We start from the raw sequence: 16,247 nt of genomic DNA on the forward strand, positions 1-16,247 counted from the left end.
CTAAAGACATGAGCATAAAATGATGGTTGTCAATTTCAAACTGTGTTTCCTCAATGTGCTCCTTGAGAAAAAAATCACATCACCTGAACCAATCTCAGGCCGAACAAACTGATTGATCAAAGATACACTGACAGCTTGCCCTAATGTCGGCTGTCAGATAACACGCTCAGCTACTTTGACCACCTTGACTGGACCCTCAAAAGGAATCATCAAACCTCCTCTGTATTTTAAATGTGAGTGAGTGGTAGCTTTGATCATATGATGCCGGTACAGCATCTGTTACCAAACTAGCACGGCACACATCACAGGACAGCTTTCTCAAAATCCAGTCTAAGGGCTACCTGACCTCCCACTGCTTCCTGAGGTGGATTTCTTTGGGAAACCTTCAAAGTTTGAGAAATGTTAACAGCTAACAACAATCTACATAGTTAGTGACTAAATACGTTTAACCAACACGTTGTTTGGAGTCTCACTTGAGCACATAAATGCAAAGCTTTATAGCTTAGCCTGGCATAGCTAACGTTAAGATTATAAAACTAGATTTTCTAATGGCCAAATATAACCAAAACAATTGTTCAGCCTTACCTATGAAATGTAATCCCCCGGGATCTGGTTTGGAGCGTACGGCGGTTTGCACAGTGCCAATCAGTACATGCGTGAGGCATCTTTATCGATTACTTCAATCCACAGCAGTGCCACTCGCAATATGGCGGCGACGTTGACGTACGATGCTGCTGGTCATGTGGCATCTAGTAATTCTATGTGTATGGTCGTTACCCTCAAGGTGCCTGTTTATTAAAGTAAAAGTGTGCATGCTCCGTACACCAAGCGGCTCACACTTTATTAAAGTCCGTGGCATATGCACAAAGGGGCGCCGTTTGTGTTATAGATGGGGTGGATGGGTTCCTTAAGATGAAGCGAAGACACACACCGAAGCAGGGCCGTCTTAACAGCATCATAGGCCCCCGGGCAAAGCAGAGCACTGGGTCCCCTGTTTTGATAGCAAAACAGAAACATACATGGGCATCAGAAAAAACATGGGTCCCTATGCTCGTGGGGCCCCAGGGCAACTGCCCATATGTTAGGATGGCCCTGCTCTGAAGGACGTTTCTAATGCTGTTTATTCATTAACCCTGTTCAGCTAACCAAATGTACAGTGTCCGATACTCACACTCACGCCTTACATCTCAAAAGACGCAGACTTTCATATATAGTAATTAAAACGAACACAGTGTATTTACCAAGTGTTTTATGGCAACTTCGGGGAAGTGATTAAAGGATGCACTGAAGGTGGGACAAGTATAAAAAGGGAAGCACATATTGGTATGTTGCCTTTGGTTCACAGTCAAGTGCATGTGTTGTAATGTGTTGCAGTTTGTTATTAAAAGGTTATTATATAAGTTCATCTAAGTCTCCACGGGACAAAAACATCACTGAACAATCAAATACAACTTAGAGGGCGCTCCGGGGGGAACCACAGGTCGTCAAAGTCTAAGGACGTCACCCCTCGTTGTCCATAGCTGCTAGTTGGTATTATTCAAATAGGCTGCGACCGGCACTGATGATAGGATATCATAGCAGGACACCAACAGATTAATACATCGGAATTTAGCCTGTGGTCTTGCGTGCAGTGCGAGTCCTTTTAAAAGCAGGACCTATTGGTATTTTTGAATATATTTTGGTATTATCTGAATTTCCCCTTGGGGTTAATAAAGTGTATCTAATCGTATAATCTAATATTTCACAAATCTGTTAAGCAGTTAACCCTCAACAATCCTTAAAAAAAGAAAAAATCATTATGTTCAACACAAATGACGTACTATTTTAGTGCTTTCGTTTTTTACGTGATAAATCGCAACTCATGTCGGCAAAACGGATCGTCAAGCAGCTATTTAAATGACCGCTAGAGGCGCGCGTGTCCGTGTCCGTGTCCGTGCCGCCAGTTGGTGTGGCCTGTCGGAGCAAAACTCAGTTACATTTCACACGCACCTCGTGACAAAATATTTAATAAACTATAAAATGTGTAATTGATAAAGTAAATAGAGGACTAAAACTGCTACAGCTTTCCAACAGTTAATCCATGTTCTCAAATCACTTTTCCACATCAGGGACGCCCATTGGGTGCAAGGCAAGAACAATCGCTGGACAGGACGAGAGCTCATCGCAGGGTGAACACACACACACATCAGGGGTCCCATTAGAATCGTCAATCCACCTAACAGGCATATCTTTCAAAACAACCCAGTCCAAAAATCACGCCGTTTATTTTACAGTTTGTTAAAAAAAGTAACTTTTTTTTTTTTCCAAAGTACAATAAGCGGACAAAAAAAGTGTTCTGCCATTTCAATTTCGTTAAAATTTTTAAACTTTTAAACGCTATTGTGAGATTTAGGTTACATTTTACACTGTGTAATATAAACAGATTATGCTGGGTGATTTGGGATGTGATGTAAATATGGCGCAGTAATGTTGTGGCTCTAGAAAGTGCAACTGTTTAATATGGTTCGATTGAGCCGCAAACCTGGGTGTATTTGTGTGTGTCCTGCGGTGGGTTGGCATCCAGCCTGGGATTGGTTCCTGCCTTGTGCCCTGTGTTGGCTGGGATTGGCTCCGGCAGACCCCGTTGCCTCTGTGTTCGGATTCAGCGGGTTGCAAAATGGATGGATGGATATTATGTGCTGAAGTAAATAACGATAGAGAATTCATTGTTGATTGCGTTAATTTCAATTGCTAAATTTAGATTTTCTCGGTCTGCTAGGATCCTGCTATAGGTAGCCTACTAGACATTATGATATCGGTCTAGTCCACATTTTAAAATCCTTTTCAAAGCGCTAAGAACCAAATTCATATGCAAAGAACCCTTCACAAAATGAAATGTCTCTTTGCCAAGCTATGACTTTACAAAGAACCTTACAGCCCAGTAAATTGACAATAAGGATTGTCCTTCATTTAGAATTTAACAAAACAGAGTGAGATCCCAGGTGTCTGGCTTTTGAAAATGTGTTTGCCTTTAATCCTGACTTATTGCAGTGTTCGTAGTGTGTAGTATAATGCATTGAATTTGTCTCCGCGTGTCTCTGTGGGGCGAGGCACCCGAGGTGCTGATGTCCGGGGCACCTGGCAGGCTTAACCCACCTTTCCTGACACTTGCCGGTTGTTACTAATTCAGAAATTTAAAGTGGGCAAGCCCCCAGGAACCTTTTCATGTTGCTTATGGTGCCCAGCAGTTAATGTCGAGGTCATCGCTCTGTTGTACTGCCCTCTGCTTTTCGTTGTCGTCTGTTTAGTTGAATCAATCAGGAAGCGCGTTGCGGACTTTAATCGCCCTGTCGAGGAGAGCGAGGCGTGATGTGCCACTCTGCCCTGCCCGAAAACGCCTTCGTATTCCGTTCTCACTTCAGATCCTCTTAAAGCAGAAGTGCGACGAGTGTGGGATAGCAAGCGACTTATGGTCACAGTTCGTCTGCGTCAGTCAGACGACCACTTAGAGACGAAAGTGTGCAGCAGGACATCGTGCAATGGCGGGTACTAGCTCCACTGCTGTCCTGTCCTTGCAGGAATACATCACGTCCATTGACATCGGCTCCCTCCCCAGGATCGTGCAGATTTGCTCGGGGGTTTACTTTCAAGGTAGGTACTGAGAAATATAGTTTCACTTTATATTTTCAGAAATCCAATATATATGAGCTGTGACCCTCACCAGGAAAAGCTATTTCAGAAAACGAAATGAGATGAGATATGTGCAGTACATAATGAGGCAGAAACCATGCAACTCTGAACGAACGTCAATCCGTCATATGTGGTTTGCTTACCGTCTAGGAATTTCATCTCAAACTATGCATTTTTTTTATTCTGAATGGTCAAATGTAGTAAAATATACTGCAACTGTAACTGTACCTTGCACAGTGTGCAGATTAAACTGCACCTTACAAACATGACTTTCTCCTTATCGTATTTCCATTCTTTGTTATTCCTTTAAAGATTCAGCACTTTTTAGTTGTTCTTTTTATTGTTTTCGGCCAGGCTCGTTAACTCTTATAAAAAAAAAAACAACTTAAAAATCTGTCAGTATTATAAGTTCTCTCCGTGTCTGCGTGGAGTTTCCTGCCACATAAGCAGAGCGCTGGTTGGGCCGGCTGGCGACCCCGTATTGGCCTTATAGGAGTGTGCCCGATACTGCCATTATACTGGGAGTCAGAGATAGATAGATAGATAGATAGATAGATAGATAGATAGATAGATAGATAGAAATGAAAGGCACGATAAAATAGATAGATAGATAGATAGAAATGAAAGGCACGATAAAATAGATAGATAGATAGATAGATAGAAATGAAAGGCACGATAAAATAGATAGATAGATAGATAGATAGATAGAAATGAAAGGCACGATAGATAGATAGATAGATAGATAGATAGATAGATAGATAGATAGATAGATAGATAGTCTACTGCTCCTCTTAAATATGGTGTTTCTCAAGGATCCATTTTGGGTCCTATCTTATTCTCTATATACCTTCATCCTATTGGAGCTATTTTTTAGGAAATTTAACATTTCTTTTCACTGCAATGCTAAAGATACACAGGTTTATATTCCTGTCTGCAACTCTGAAATATATCAACTCCACAACTGTCTTTCTGAACTAAGATACTGGATGGCTTATAATTTTCTTGATCTGAATCAAAATAAAATGGAGGTGCTTATAGTGGTTCCATCAGCTAAAACCCAAATTGGTCCTGAACTTCTCGGCTCTTTCTCTGTCATTTGCAAACCTCATGTCCGCAATCTAGGTGTTATCTTTGACAGTAACCTCTCTTTTGAGAAACAAGTACATTCTGTAGTCAAGAGTTGCTTTTTCCAGCTTTGTCCATTAGGTAAGATCAAGCCTTTTTTTCTTTTAGGGATCCTGAGAAAGCTACTCATGTTTTTATCTTTTCTCACCTTGATTACTGCAACTCGCTGTATTCTGGGATTAGCAAATCTCTGATACGCAGGTTACAGTTGGTCCAGAATTCTGCCACTTGCTTTCTGGTTGGGGTAAGAAAGGATGACTCTGTTTCTCCGATTTTAGCTTCTTTACACTGGCTGCTTGTCAGTTTTCGAATAGATTTTAAAAACTTGTTGCTTGTTTTTAAATCGTTACATGGGCTTGCTCCTGCCTATTTATCTGAATTGTGTGTTTTACACTTGCATTCCGTGACCTTCAGTAATATTGATGGTCTCATCATTGTGATTATGTAACATTACTTCTATTTATTATTTATTTTATTTATGTTCACATATTTTATTTCTATTTATGTTATTTATGTTTTTTGTTTGTTTTCTTTTATTCTATTATTGTAAATATGAATTTCTCCTTGGGATTAATAAAGTATCTATCTATCTATCTATCTATCTATCTATCTATCTATCTATCTATCTATCTATCTATCTATCGCACTTTGGCCACAGCAATCCTATGTTGTTTAAATGTGCTATATAAATACATTGAGATAGATAGATAGATAGATAGATAGATAGATAGATAGATAGATAGATAGATTAAAGACACTAGATAGATAGATAGATAGATAGATAGATAGATAGATAGATAGATAGATATGAAAGGCACTATATAATAGATAGATAGATAGATAGATAGATAGATAGATAGATAGATAGATAGATAGATCTGAAAGGCACTATATAATAGATAGATAGATAGACAGCAGAAACATGAAACGCAGTGTACAGCATTCCATGCAGTTCGTGCTCAGCGGTATACATAGGACAAACTTCAAAACGAATCGCAACACATATACAGGAACACCACAATGCCATTAGAAGAAAGGACTCACTATAATTGATCTATACGCATACTAAATCAACAGGACATACATTTAATTGGGACGATGTACAAGTAAAATTTAAAGCCAATAATAAAAGTGCCTGAGATCTGGCTGAATCCTGGTTATCAAATGAGAATGCCATCAACAGACACTTGGACATAAATCCAGCATATGCAAACTTAAGAAGATCTTATTCATACTAAACAAGACTTTACACCCAATAACCCCCGACCACACGGACCTAGCCACACCTCACCACCTCCCCATAAGTTATTGCTATATATTGCCTTTGATTCTTGTAAGTCTAAGCATTATCCTCTGATGAAGACCCTTGGTAGGGGTTAAACACTCAGGAATAAAAACTACTTTATGATACGTGATTCATTTTCTCCCTTTGCGGATCTCCAGCTGCAAGTATGCAAACCATATCACAGACCTTCTCTTCCATAGATAGATAGATAGATATGAAAGGCACTATATGATAGATAGATAGATAGATAGATAGATAGATAGATAGATAGATAGATAGATAGATATGAAAGGCACTATATGATAGATAGATAGATAGATAGATAGATAGATAGATAGATAGATAGATAGATAGATAGATAGATAGATAGATAGAAGTGGCCTGTTTATGCATAGTGTGCATCTTTAGAACGTTAGATTATTTTTAGGCAATACAGGAGCTAGCTGTGCACATTTTCTGTTTGTTAAGCACCTTCCATTTCAAATGCAGAAGCAATGATTTTCATATAGCAGAAGCCTCTTTCTAAGAATGAGCAGAAAGTTTTGAATATCACAGACCCATAAAGAGTAATTCATAGTCGAGACATTGCCCATGAATGAGATCCTGGGATGTTTGCTGGGACAGGTCTTATTAATTTGGGGGTGTCACACTGGACTGTCTGCATGTGGCGTGGTACGTCTACAGGTCCTCAAATCTTTTGCTTTAATGTGAAGTGCTGCATTTACTTCTTTGCTTCGGCTTGTGCTCTGTCAAGTCACACATGTGCAGTGGAGTAAAACGTTTCTCTGTCCGGATGTCGGTGTAACACACTGGACTGCATTCGTGGCCCTGGTCATCTTCCTTCAGGCTCTCCCTTATTTTCTTCAAGTCACCCTGTAATGTCGCTGAAGCCCAAAACCACAAACACAAATGAGCTTCTCAGCCGAACAGCTGCTGCTCCACAAATACTGCAGCGGGAAAGAGCAAAAGGCAAGAATAAAGAGGAACTCAGAATGAGGAAAAGTAAAAGCAGTGAGAAAAATGCAGATCTTTGCCCACCTTCTTTATAAAATAAATGTTACTTGGGTTTATTTCAGAGGGTACAAAATGAATCACGAAAATAGCTCTTCCTTTTTCTAAGCATGATTTATCCTTTACATGTGAAAGGTTCTATACAGTATAATAGATAGATCTGAAAAGCAGTCTATAATTGATGGATGAGAAAGGCGCTATATCCTAGATAGACACGCAGCGGTCAGGTGCCGCTAAGATTCACACCATCAAGATGACGTGATTTATTTATTTTTTATAGTGGATCCCAGGGACGTTCCCAGCCTTGGCTCGACCCACACACACTCACAACAGAGACAAAAATACAGCACACTGGGGTATAACAATAGTGAAAAAATGTAACGCAATTAAATCATATACATGCAAACAATAATACCACCCCAGAACCCCCACGGCGATATTACAGCAAACATATCAACACAAACAACTCCACACAGCAAAGTCAATGGAAACAACACCGGATGAAATGAAAGATGACGATAGTGAGTCCAGAGATCTGCACGCTGCAAGGGAATGAAAAACAGTCCTGCCGGTAGCCGCTGTAAGGGTGAAGATGGATGGATGGTTCAGGAGCGCTCCTTTTCTTGCGCAGCAGCCAATGAATCCATAATCAGTCCTCAGGACACATGTAGACAGAAGACCATCCAGACCCCAACAATGAATACAATCCAGGACACAAAACTAATTATGGCTTAAACAACAGAAGGCAGCCTCACAGTTAAACAGAACTAAATTACAACAACAAAACACCCCTCGTTTCCTTTGGCCGCCTGCCCTCATTTTAAACTACTTTGATCACCTTTGACCCCAACAGCCCCTGCAGGGACTGCTGGGAGATGCAGTTCTCGCTAATAGTAGCCCTGCTATAGACAGATGGATAGATACTGTCTCTGTAATTCAGATGCCCTTCACTTTTTCATACTTTGTTTAATTCCAGTCTTATGCAAAAATCGTTTCAATTAATTTTTTTTCCCTCATCAAGCAATACTCAGTGCCCCAGAATGACAAAGTGATTCAAGTCTATCAAAGTGACAGGATTTTAGTCATTTTTGAAAATGTATTCAAAATAAAAACAAGCCCTGAACTATCCCATTGCCATAAGTATTGAGACCCTTTACTGTGAATTTGGCTTGGGTGCATCCCAGATTCCTGGTGTTGGATGTTTCTACACCTTGTCTGGGGTCCACCTGTGGTTAATTCAGTTGATTGGACTGATTAAGAAAAACACACACCTGACTACAGAAGGTCCACAGTCATGAGGTCAAAGGATTCACCTGCAGAACTTCGAGACAGGATGGAGTGGAAGCTCAGATCTGAGGACGGCTACAAAGACGGTTGCCAAGAATACAGTGGCCTCCATAATTCTTAAGTGGAAGAAGTCTGGAATCACCACAATTGTACCTTGAGCTGGCCACCATGTCAAACTGAGCAAATGTGGGAGAATGGCCTTGGTAAGATAAGTGACAAAAAGGAGAACAAGGAAACTTCAAGAAGAACAACCATCACTGCAACACTCCACCAGTTTGGGCTTTATGGCAGAGCAGCCAGATAGAGGGCACTCCTCAGTAAGTGGCACATGTCAGTTTGCTTGGCGCTTGCAAAAAGGCACCTGAAGCACTCTCAGACTGTGAGAAACAAGATTCTCTGGTCTGATGAAACCAACATGGAACTGTTTGGACTCAAATCTAAGCATCACGTCTGAAGGAAACCAGTCAGCGCTCATCAGCTGTGCCCTGCCATTCCATCAATGAAGCCTAGTGGTGGTGGAAGCATCAGGGACTTCGATGGGAAGCTGAACCGAGTAAAGTACAGAGCTATCATTAATGAAAACCTACTCCAGAGCGCTGTGGACATCACACTGGACTGAAGGTTCACCTTCTAACAGAATAAAGCAAAGACAACACAGGGGCGCCTTAGGGACAACTCTCTGAATGTCCTTGAGTTCGCCAGCCAGAGCCTGGGCGTGAACCCAATCAAATATCTCTGGAGAGACCTGACGTAGCTGTCCATCGATGGTCTCCATCTAAGCTGACGGCAGAGCCCCTGAAAAGATCTGCAGAGAGGAGAGAGCAGAAAATCCCATAGATCCAGGTGTGTGAAGCTTCTCGCGTCAAAACCTTGGAGACTCCCGGCTGGAACGGCTGCTGTCAACGCCATACCAAGTAACGCCGCATACTGTTTTAGCCACCTCCATTCGAAAGTTGGGGGTCACCCAGACATTTTCATGTTTTTGATTGTACTAGGGTCTTGTACCGTGTTCGCCATTGTGAATGTCGTCAGAAGTCAAACACCTTTTATTGGCTAACTAAAAAGATTACAATATGCAAGCTTTCGAGGTAACTCGGGCCCGTAATTACATCTTTGCCCGAAGAAGGGGCCTGAGTTGCCTTAAAAGCTTGCATATTGTAATCTTTTTAGTTAGCCAATAAAAGGGGTCATTTTGCTTGACTTCTCATTACTTGTTTTTGATAGAAATTGATACCTTTTGTTATCAAGGTACCGTTACATTAATTTACTACTAGTGCGTTTAATGACTATAGCTGTTTGAAATGAGTGACTTTAAATTTATCATTCACATTGGACTGCAAAGCCCCATTTTCAGCAGCCATTCCTTCAGCGTCCTAATGGTCAACTCCCTTAGCTTATCCTTAATTAGTCAGGTTTACATGCTAATTGGTTATTAGCTTAGGGTTAGGTTAGGGTTGGGGAATATGTTATTGCAGCACAAACATACAAAAACAGAAGATCCCAGAGATAAACAAAGACACAGCATTTGACAGCCAATGTAATTGCATCAACGCATACTCAAGATCAATACAAAGAAGAATAATGGCTTCCAACAGTACACAAAATGTTAATGCAGAATTCAACATCTAGTAGCATCCCTACAAAGAACAGAATTTAAAATGCTTATGGCTCTAGGAATAAAGGAGCTCTTTACCTTTGGAAAACTAAATCCGCAGCCTGATGGCAACAGTCGGAATTTCGAGCAAACAGGATGGCGTCTGTCTGACAGAATTGAGTTGGGCTTTTGCCTTCCGTGTTTGCGACACGTTTCAGTTATGTTATGAATCAATGATTTTACTGCAAATTTTTATAATGTTGTTAAGATGATTTATATTCTTATGGCAAATGAAACAATGAATTCAATAAAAGTGTCATTATGGTTTCGTCCTAAGAAAGAAAAGTCGCGACTGCCCTCTCCTATAGATGTGCGCAGTGTTAAGATCAAAGTTTCATGTTCTCAATGGCTATTCCCAGAGAGTTGTATTGCTCTACCATCTCCACTGTCCCCCCTTTAATTACAGTTGAGACAGTGGATGGTGGAGAGCGCCTGAAATCTACATATGAAGTATGAAATTGTAAATTAGAGTGACCACACCACTGTACACACTCACTGACTATAGGTCCATGGCGGTCTCCCTTGTAGAAGACTAACAATGACAGAGGTGTCTGCAGATTTCAGGACATGTTTATCCTCGTGTAAACTCCTGCAGTCGTTTGAGTATAAGAGATAAGCAGTAACCTTGTGGAGTGCTGACAGATGTACTTAGGCAATCAGAGAAACAGCCATTGACACTCACTCTTTGTGTTTTGTTTGTTAAACAAAGCCCAGAATCCACTCCACCAAGTTAGGGTCCAAATAAAATAGATCAATCAGTCTAAAATGTGAGGCCGTTAAAAGCTGACAAAAAGTTTATAAACAGAAATCTTGTGGGTTTTTTTTCATCCTTCCAAATGCTCATACAATGAATTCAAAAGTGTTGATGTGGTGTCCTCTCACAGCAAATTGGTGAGGGTCCAGAAAAGCCTCCATTTTGTTATGCAGCTGTTTCTTAACTAACTTCTCAAAGGATTTCATGATATGAAAAGTTAATGCCACTGGTCTAAAGTCACCTAATAATAGTCGGGTGTGCAGTTTTGGCCAATGGAATAACAGGTGATTGTTTCAATAGGCTGGGTGCTGAGAGAAACTTTTGTAATTGTATTACTAGAGAATTAGGGAAACCTTTGTAATTGAATTATTACAGAATTAGAGAAACGTTTGTAATTGCATTACTAGAGAATTAGAGAAGCCTTTGTAATTGATTATTAAAGAAACCTTTGTAATTGAATTACTAGCGAAACCTTTATAGTTGATTATTAAAGAAACCTTTGTAATTGAATTATTAGAGAAACCTGTATAATTGAATTACTATAAAATTAGAGAAACTTTTGTAATTGCATTACTAGAGAATTAGAGAAACCTTTGTAATTGAATTACTAGAGAATTAGAGAAACCTTTGTAATTGAATTATTACAGAATTAGGGAAATGTTTGTAATTGAATTACTAGAGAATTAGAGAAACCTTTTTAATTGATTATTAGAGAAACATTTGTAATTGAATTATTAGAGAATTAGAGGAACCTTTGTAATTGATTATTAGAGAAACCTTTGTAATTGAATTATTAGAGAATTAGAGAAACCTTTGTAATAGAATTATTAATTACTAATTAGCATTAGCCCCGCTCACACCTGTTATTCACTTCACTTGGGTTCCAAGGTGCTGGCGTTCCTAAAGTTCAGTTCTGGGTTCAAGAATGGCCAAAATGAAACAGCTATCTTAAGAAGCATGTCAGTCTATTGTTGGTCATTCCACGTGACAGGTTACCAAGAAAGTAAGATTTCGAACAAATGGTGATCATGCAAGTGAATGAAGAAGGGTGTGAGTGAGGAAGCAAACAAGAAATTGTGATGGTGTGCGACATATCTGAGTGAGTGAGAGAATCATGGAGTTAATGAGCAAGTAAAAGGGTGTGATGATCTGCTAGGGAGTGAGCAGGTGAGTCCATAAATCAGCGAGTGAGTGAACGAATATCATAGCGTGCTTGTGAATCAGTGATGGGGAGTGAGTTTTATTGTGTGCCAGAGAGTGAACAAATGATGTAAGGAATTGGGGAGTGAGTGTGATAGTGTGCTTATCAGTGTGAAGGGAATCCGTGAGTGTGTTGGTGATAACTCATGTAAGTGAGCGAGTGAGGGAGCAGGTGAGTAATTGTGACGGTGTGCTAGTGACCGAGTGAATTCCTGGACAGGTACTCAAGTGAGCGTGCCAGTAGGTGTGACAGAGTGTCATTTAAAACTTTGCAAATAAAAGTTTAGCACGGGCGAGATGCCAGACTCCCAGCCATAACTAAACAGGGCAAGAAATAAAAAGCAGAACCAAAGAGAAGATGTAACTATAGTGAGAATCCTTCAAAATAATCACAAAAGTGCTGCACGTCTGCTTACTTCCTGCCTTTTAGGAGTGAGAGCGTGTGCTCAGCAAAAACGTCAGTGTGAAATTAGCACTTTAACTATCAAGTGTTAGCTTCCCAGTCAAGATTCTTGCAGGGCGTGGGTGTTGCAGCGGGCGGGTGGGCAGCACGTTGGCCCCTTGGACAGGCACTAAAGCAGAGATGCCGAAACTGAGCAGATGGGTGTGATGCGCCATCCTCGTCAGCCATTTAATGGATTTGTGAGCACAGAAAAACCTGCACTGCCTCTTACAGAGTACGGCCAGCAAAGTGAGCCTTTAGAGATAAAACTAAATCAATTTTAAAACACCTTGCAAGTCTCCATTTTAGATCATAGGTCTATTTTAAAGTATCTTACAAAAAGCATCGTTGAGATATTTGGAATTCATTTTAAGATATCACAAATACATTTCCAAAAATAAATAAAAAAAAAAACTGAGGCTAATTTTAAACTTCCTGTAGCTTTAGTGGGACCTCCAGATATTCAAAGAGACCCCGAGAAATACCTGAGATTTCCAGGAAATTCACTTGAAGTTATTTGAAGCATCTGAGATATCAGCCCCGCTCTTGCCCGTCTCCCGATGGGTATTGCCCCCCACCCTCACCTTCACTTTGTGAGTAGTGAGCCCACGTGGCACTGCCAGGCAGCTTTCCTCTGGAATCAATCGCAGACGATACTCTGCTCTATCATGTCTACTAAGCCCAACTCTGTCCTTCCTCCTTCCTGCCTCAAGGACTGTCTACTTGATATTAAGTCTTAGTTTTCCTTCGATGTCCTCCCACTCAACAGCCATAAGTCAGAGGTTCTCCTCATTGGCTTCAAGTCTACTTTATCAAAATGTAATAGTTAATCACCTCAGAGTGATGGTAAGAGTTTGGGGGTTATCTTTGTCTTTTGAATCCCATATCAATACTCTTACACGGTCATCTTTCTTTCTTCATCATTCCGTAGTATTGCACGTCTGTGACCCTCCCTTACCCTAAGCAGCACTGCTATCCTTACTCAAGTATCGCTCACTTCCAGCATTGATTATTTCTGTGAAGATTCTCAGTCATCCAGGTGAAATTATCTGGTAGTTGAGTCATGGCGACTGGACTTCATTCTTGTTAGGTAGAGCTTGGGGGTAAATAGTAACGTGACCGCCGAACTCTACCTAACAAGAACCAAGTCCAGTCGCCATGACCCAACCACCAGATAGCATTGATTATTGTAACTCTCTTCTCTTTGGTCTCCCGCATAAGCTCCTCCATACACTCCAGCTTATTATATGATATTATAACTCAGACCCCCTCCATACAACACATTACTGCAGCTCTTAAACAGCTCCATTGGCCTCCTGCAAAACGAACACATTAGAAATCGGCACTCAGTTCGGCTCCTTGGCAGCAATTGATTCATAATGATGTCAGGAGCCGAGGTGTCATCTTCGAGTTGTCACTAAGTTTTACAAAACCAGTCTCCATGGTAGTAAAGTCCAGTTTTTACCAAATGTGGCAGATCTCCAAATTAGAATCCTTTCTATCACAGAAGGACTTGGAAACGCTCGTTCGTGCCTTTATTACGAGGTGTGGCAGAAAAGTAATGAGACTGATTTTTTATTTACCAAAGTTTTGATTTTTTTCAAACATTAATGTTATCCCCTTCAAAGTAGTTCCCTTGGGCAGCTCCACACCGATGGAGACGTTGTTCCCACTGTTGGTAGCAGCGCTGGAAGTCTTCAACCGGTATGGTCTTCAGCATGTCCGTTACACTCTTTTGGATGTTTTCTAAAGTCCCGAAATGACGTCCTTTGAGGACATTTTTCAGTTTAGGTCACACAGACTGAGGTCAGGTGAATAAGGGGGCTGGGGAACCACAGGAATGCCTTTTGAGGTCAAAAATTCTGTTATGGAGAGGGCCGTTTTTCGGCACCATTTTGGCACAGACCTTTCGCATGTGCAAATGTTCAGTCAAAATTTGATGAACGGTAAATCTGTTCAAATTTAATTGTTCTCTCAACATTCTTAATGTTAAACTACGGTCTGATCTCACAAGAGTAATTCACACATTCGATGTTTTCATTGGTTTTCGAAGTTGAAGTCCTCCCTGAGCGGTGTTCATCTTCAATGTGTTTTCTGCCTCCCAAAAATTATTTGTGCCAGCGAAAAACTTGAGCTCGGGATAAAGAATGTTCCCCATAGGCCTGTTTGAACTTTTCAAACGTCACACTTGCCGTTTAATGGCACAACGTTGCTCCAAATTCCGCTGTTCCATTTTGCGTGACGCACAACCAAAACACAACTTCGCTAATAGCAGTCACAAAAATCACGTAGTTAACGGAAGGAGTTGAAACTCGCACTGAGCTATGGGAGGGTACTGATACACGTGCTCTATCAAGGACAACAGCGCAGCGTTGCCAGATCGCTTGCAGTGTTGCCAGTCTCATTACTTTTCTGCCACACCTCGTACATCTTGCCCAGATTATTGGAATTCCTGATATGTGGGTCTGCCCAAATCTGCTCTGTCGCGCCTTCAGCTGCTTCAAAATCCTGCAGCGACAATGTTATTGGGTCGAGAGAAAAGGGATCACATCTCCCCCATTTCAGCCCCTCTCTCCACTGGCTACTGGTGAGGAGTCACATTGATTTTAAAATCTTGTTGTCTCTTTTTAAAGCTTTGCATGGTGTCACTCCAGAATATACAGTGGGTACGGAAAGTATTCAGACCCCCTTCAATTCTTCACTCTTTGTTATATTGCAGCCATTTGCTAAAATCATTTACATTATTTTTTTTCCCTCATTAATGTACACACAGCACCCCATATTGACAGACAAAAAAAAGAATTTTTGAAATTGTTGCAGATTTATTAAAAAAGAAAAACTGAAATATCACCTGGTCCTAAGTATTCAGACCCTTTGCTCAGTATTTAGTAGAAGCCCCCTTTTGAGCTAATACAGCCATGAGTCTTCTTGGGAAAGAGGCAACAAGTTTTTCACACCTGGATTTGGGGATCCTCTGCCATTCCTCCTTGCAGATCCTCTCCAGTTCTGTCAGGTTGGATGGTAAACGTTGGTGGACAGCCATTTTTAGGTCTCTCCAGAGATGCTCAATTTGGTTTAAGTCAGGGCTCTGGCTGGGCCATTCAAGAACAGTCACAGAGTTGTTGTGAAGCCACTCCTTCGTTATTTTAGCTGTGTGCTTAGGGTCATTGTCTTGTTGGAAGGTAAACCTTCGGCCCAGTCTGAGGTCCTTAGCACTCTGGAGAAGGTTTTTGTCCAGGATATCCCTGTACTTGGCCGCATTCATCTTTCCCTCGATTACAACCAGTCGTCTTGTGCCTGCAGCTGAAAAACACCCCCACAGCATGATGCTGCCACCGCCATGCTTCACTGTGGGGACTGTATTGACAGTGATGAGCAGTGCCTGGTTGTCTCCACATACCACTTAGAATTAAGGCCAAAAAGTTCTATCTTGGTCTCATCAGACCAGAGAATCTTATTTCTCACTATCTCAGAGTCCTTCAGGTGTCTTTTAGCAAACTCCAAGATAGAACTTTTTGGCCTTTAATTCTAAGCGGTATGTGTGGAGACAACCAGGCACTGCTCATCTTATCTACGATGGAGCATTTGATCAGAAGATAATATGAAGCTCTCTCTCTCTATCAGCTCTGCCATTTCTCTCCATTCTTCTTTGCCAGACTGCTTAAGCTCTGTCAGCTGTCATGGAGATTGTGAGTGACCAGCCCTTTGTCCAGCCCAGCCACAAATTCTCATCTGGATTGAGATCTGTCCACTCTAGGACATTCACGTTGTTGTTTTGAAGCCATTCCTGCATACCTTTGGCTTTATGCTTGGGGTTGTT

The 16,247-nt window shown here is 41.0% G+C and overlaps 1 protein-coding gene across 2 annotated transcripts in view; it reads left to right on the top strand.

The window, feature by feature from the left end:
* Positions 1-3,339: 3,339 nt before the first annotated feature.
* The window catches only part of themis2 (thymocyte selection associated family member 2), a 115,328-nt gene continuing 102,420 nt past the window's right edge, over positions 3,340-16,247 (top strand). For both annotated transcript variants that reach the window (XM_039739837.1, XM_039739838.1), the window contains exon 1: positions 3,340-3,630. In XM_039739837.1, coding sequence (XP_039595771.1) covers positions 3,519-3,630 — 112 coding nt within the window. In that variant the 5' untranslated portion in view covers positions 3,340-3,518. The remainder of the gene's footprint in view (positions 3,631-16,247) is intronic.

The sequence above is a fragment of the Polypterus senegalus genome, chromosome 17 (assembly GCF_016835505.1).
Source record: "Polypterus senegalus isolate Bchr_013 chromosome 17, ASM1683550v1, whole genome shotgun sequence".
NCBI lineage: Eukaryota > Metazoa > Chordata > Cladistia > Polypteriformes > Polypteridae > Polypterus > Polypterus senegalus.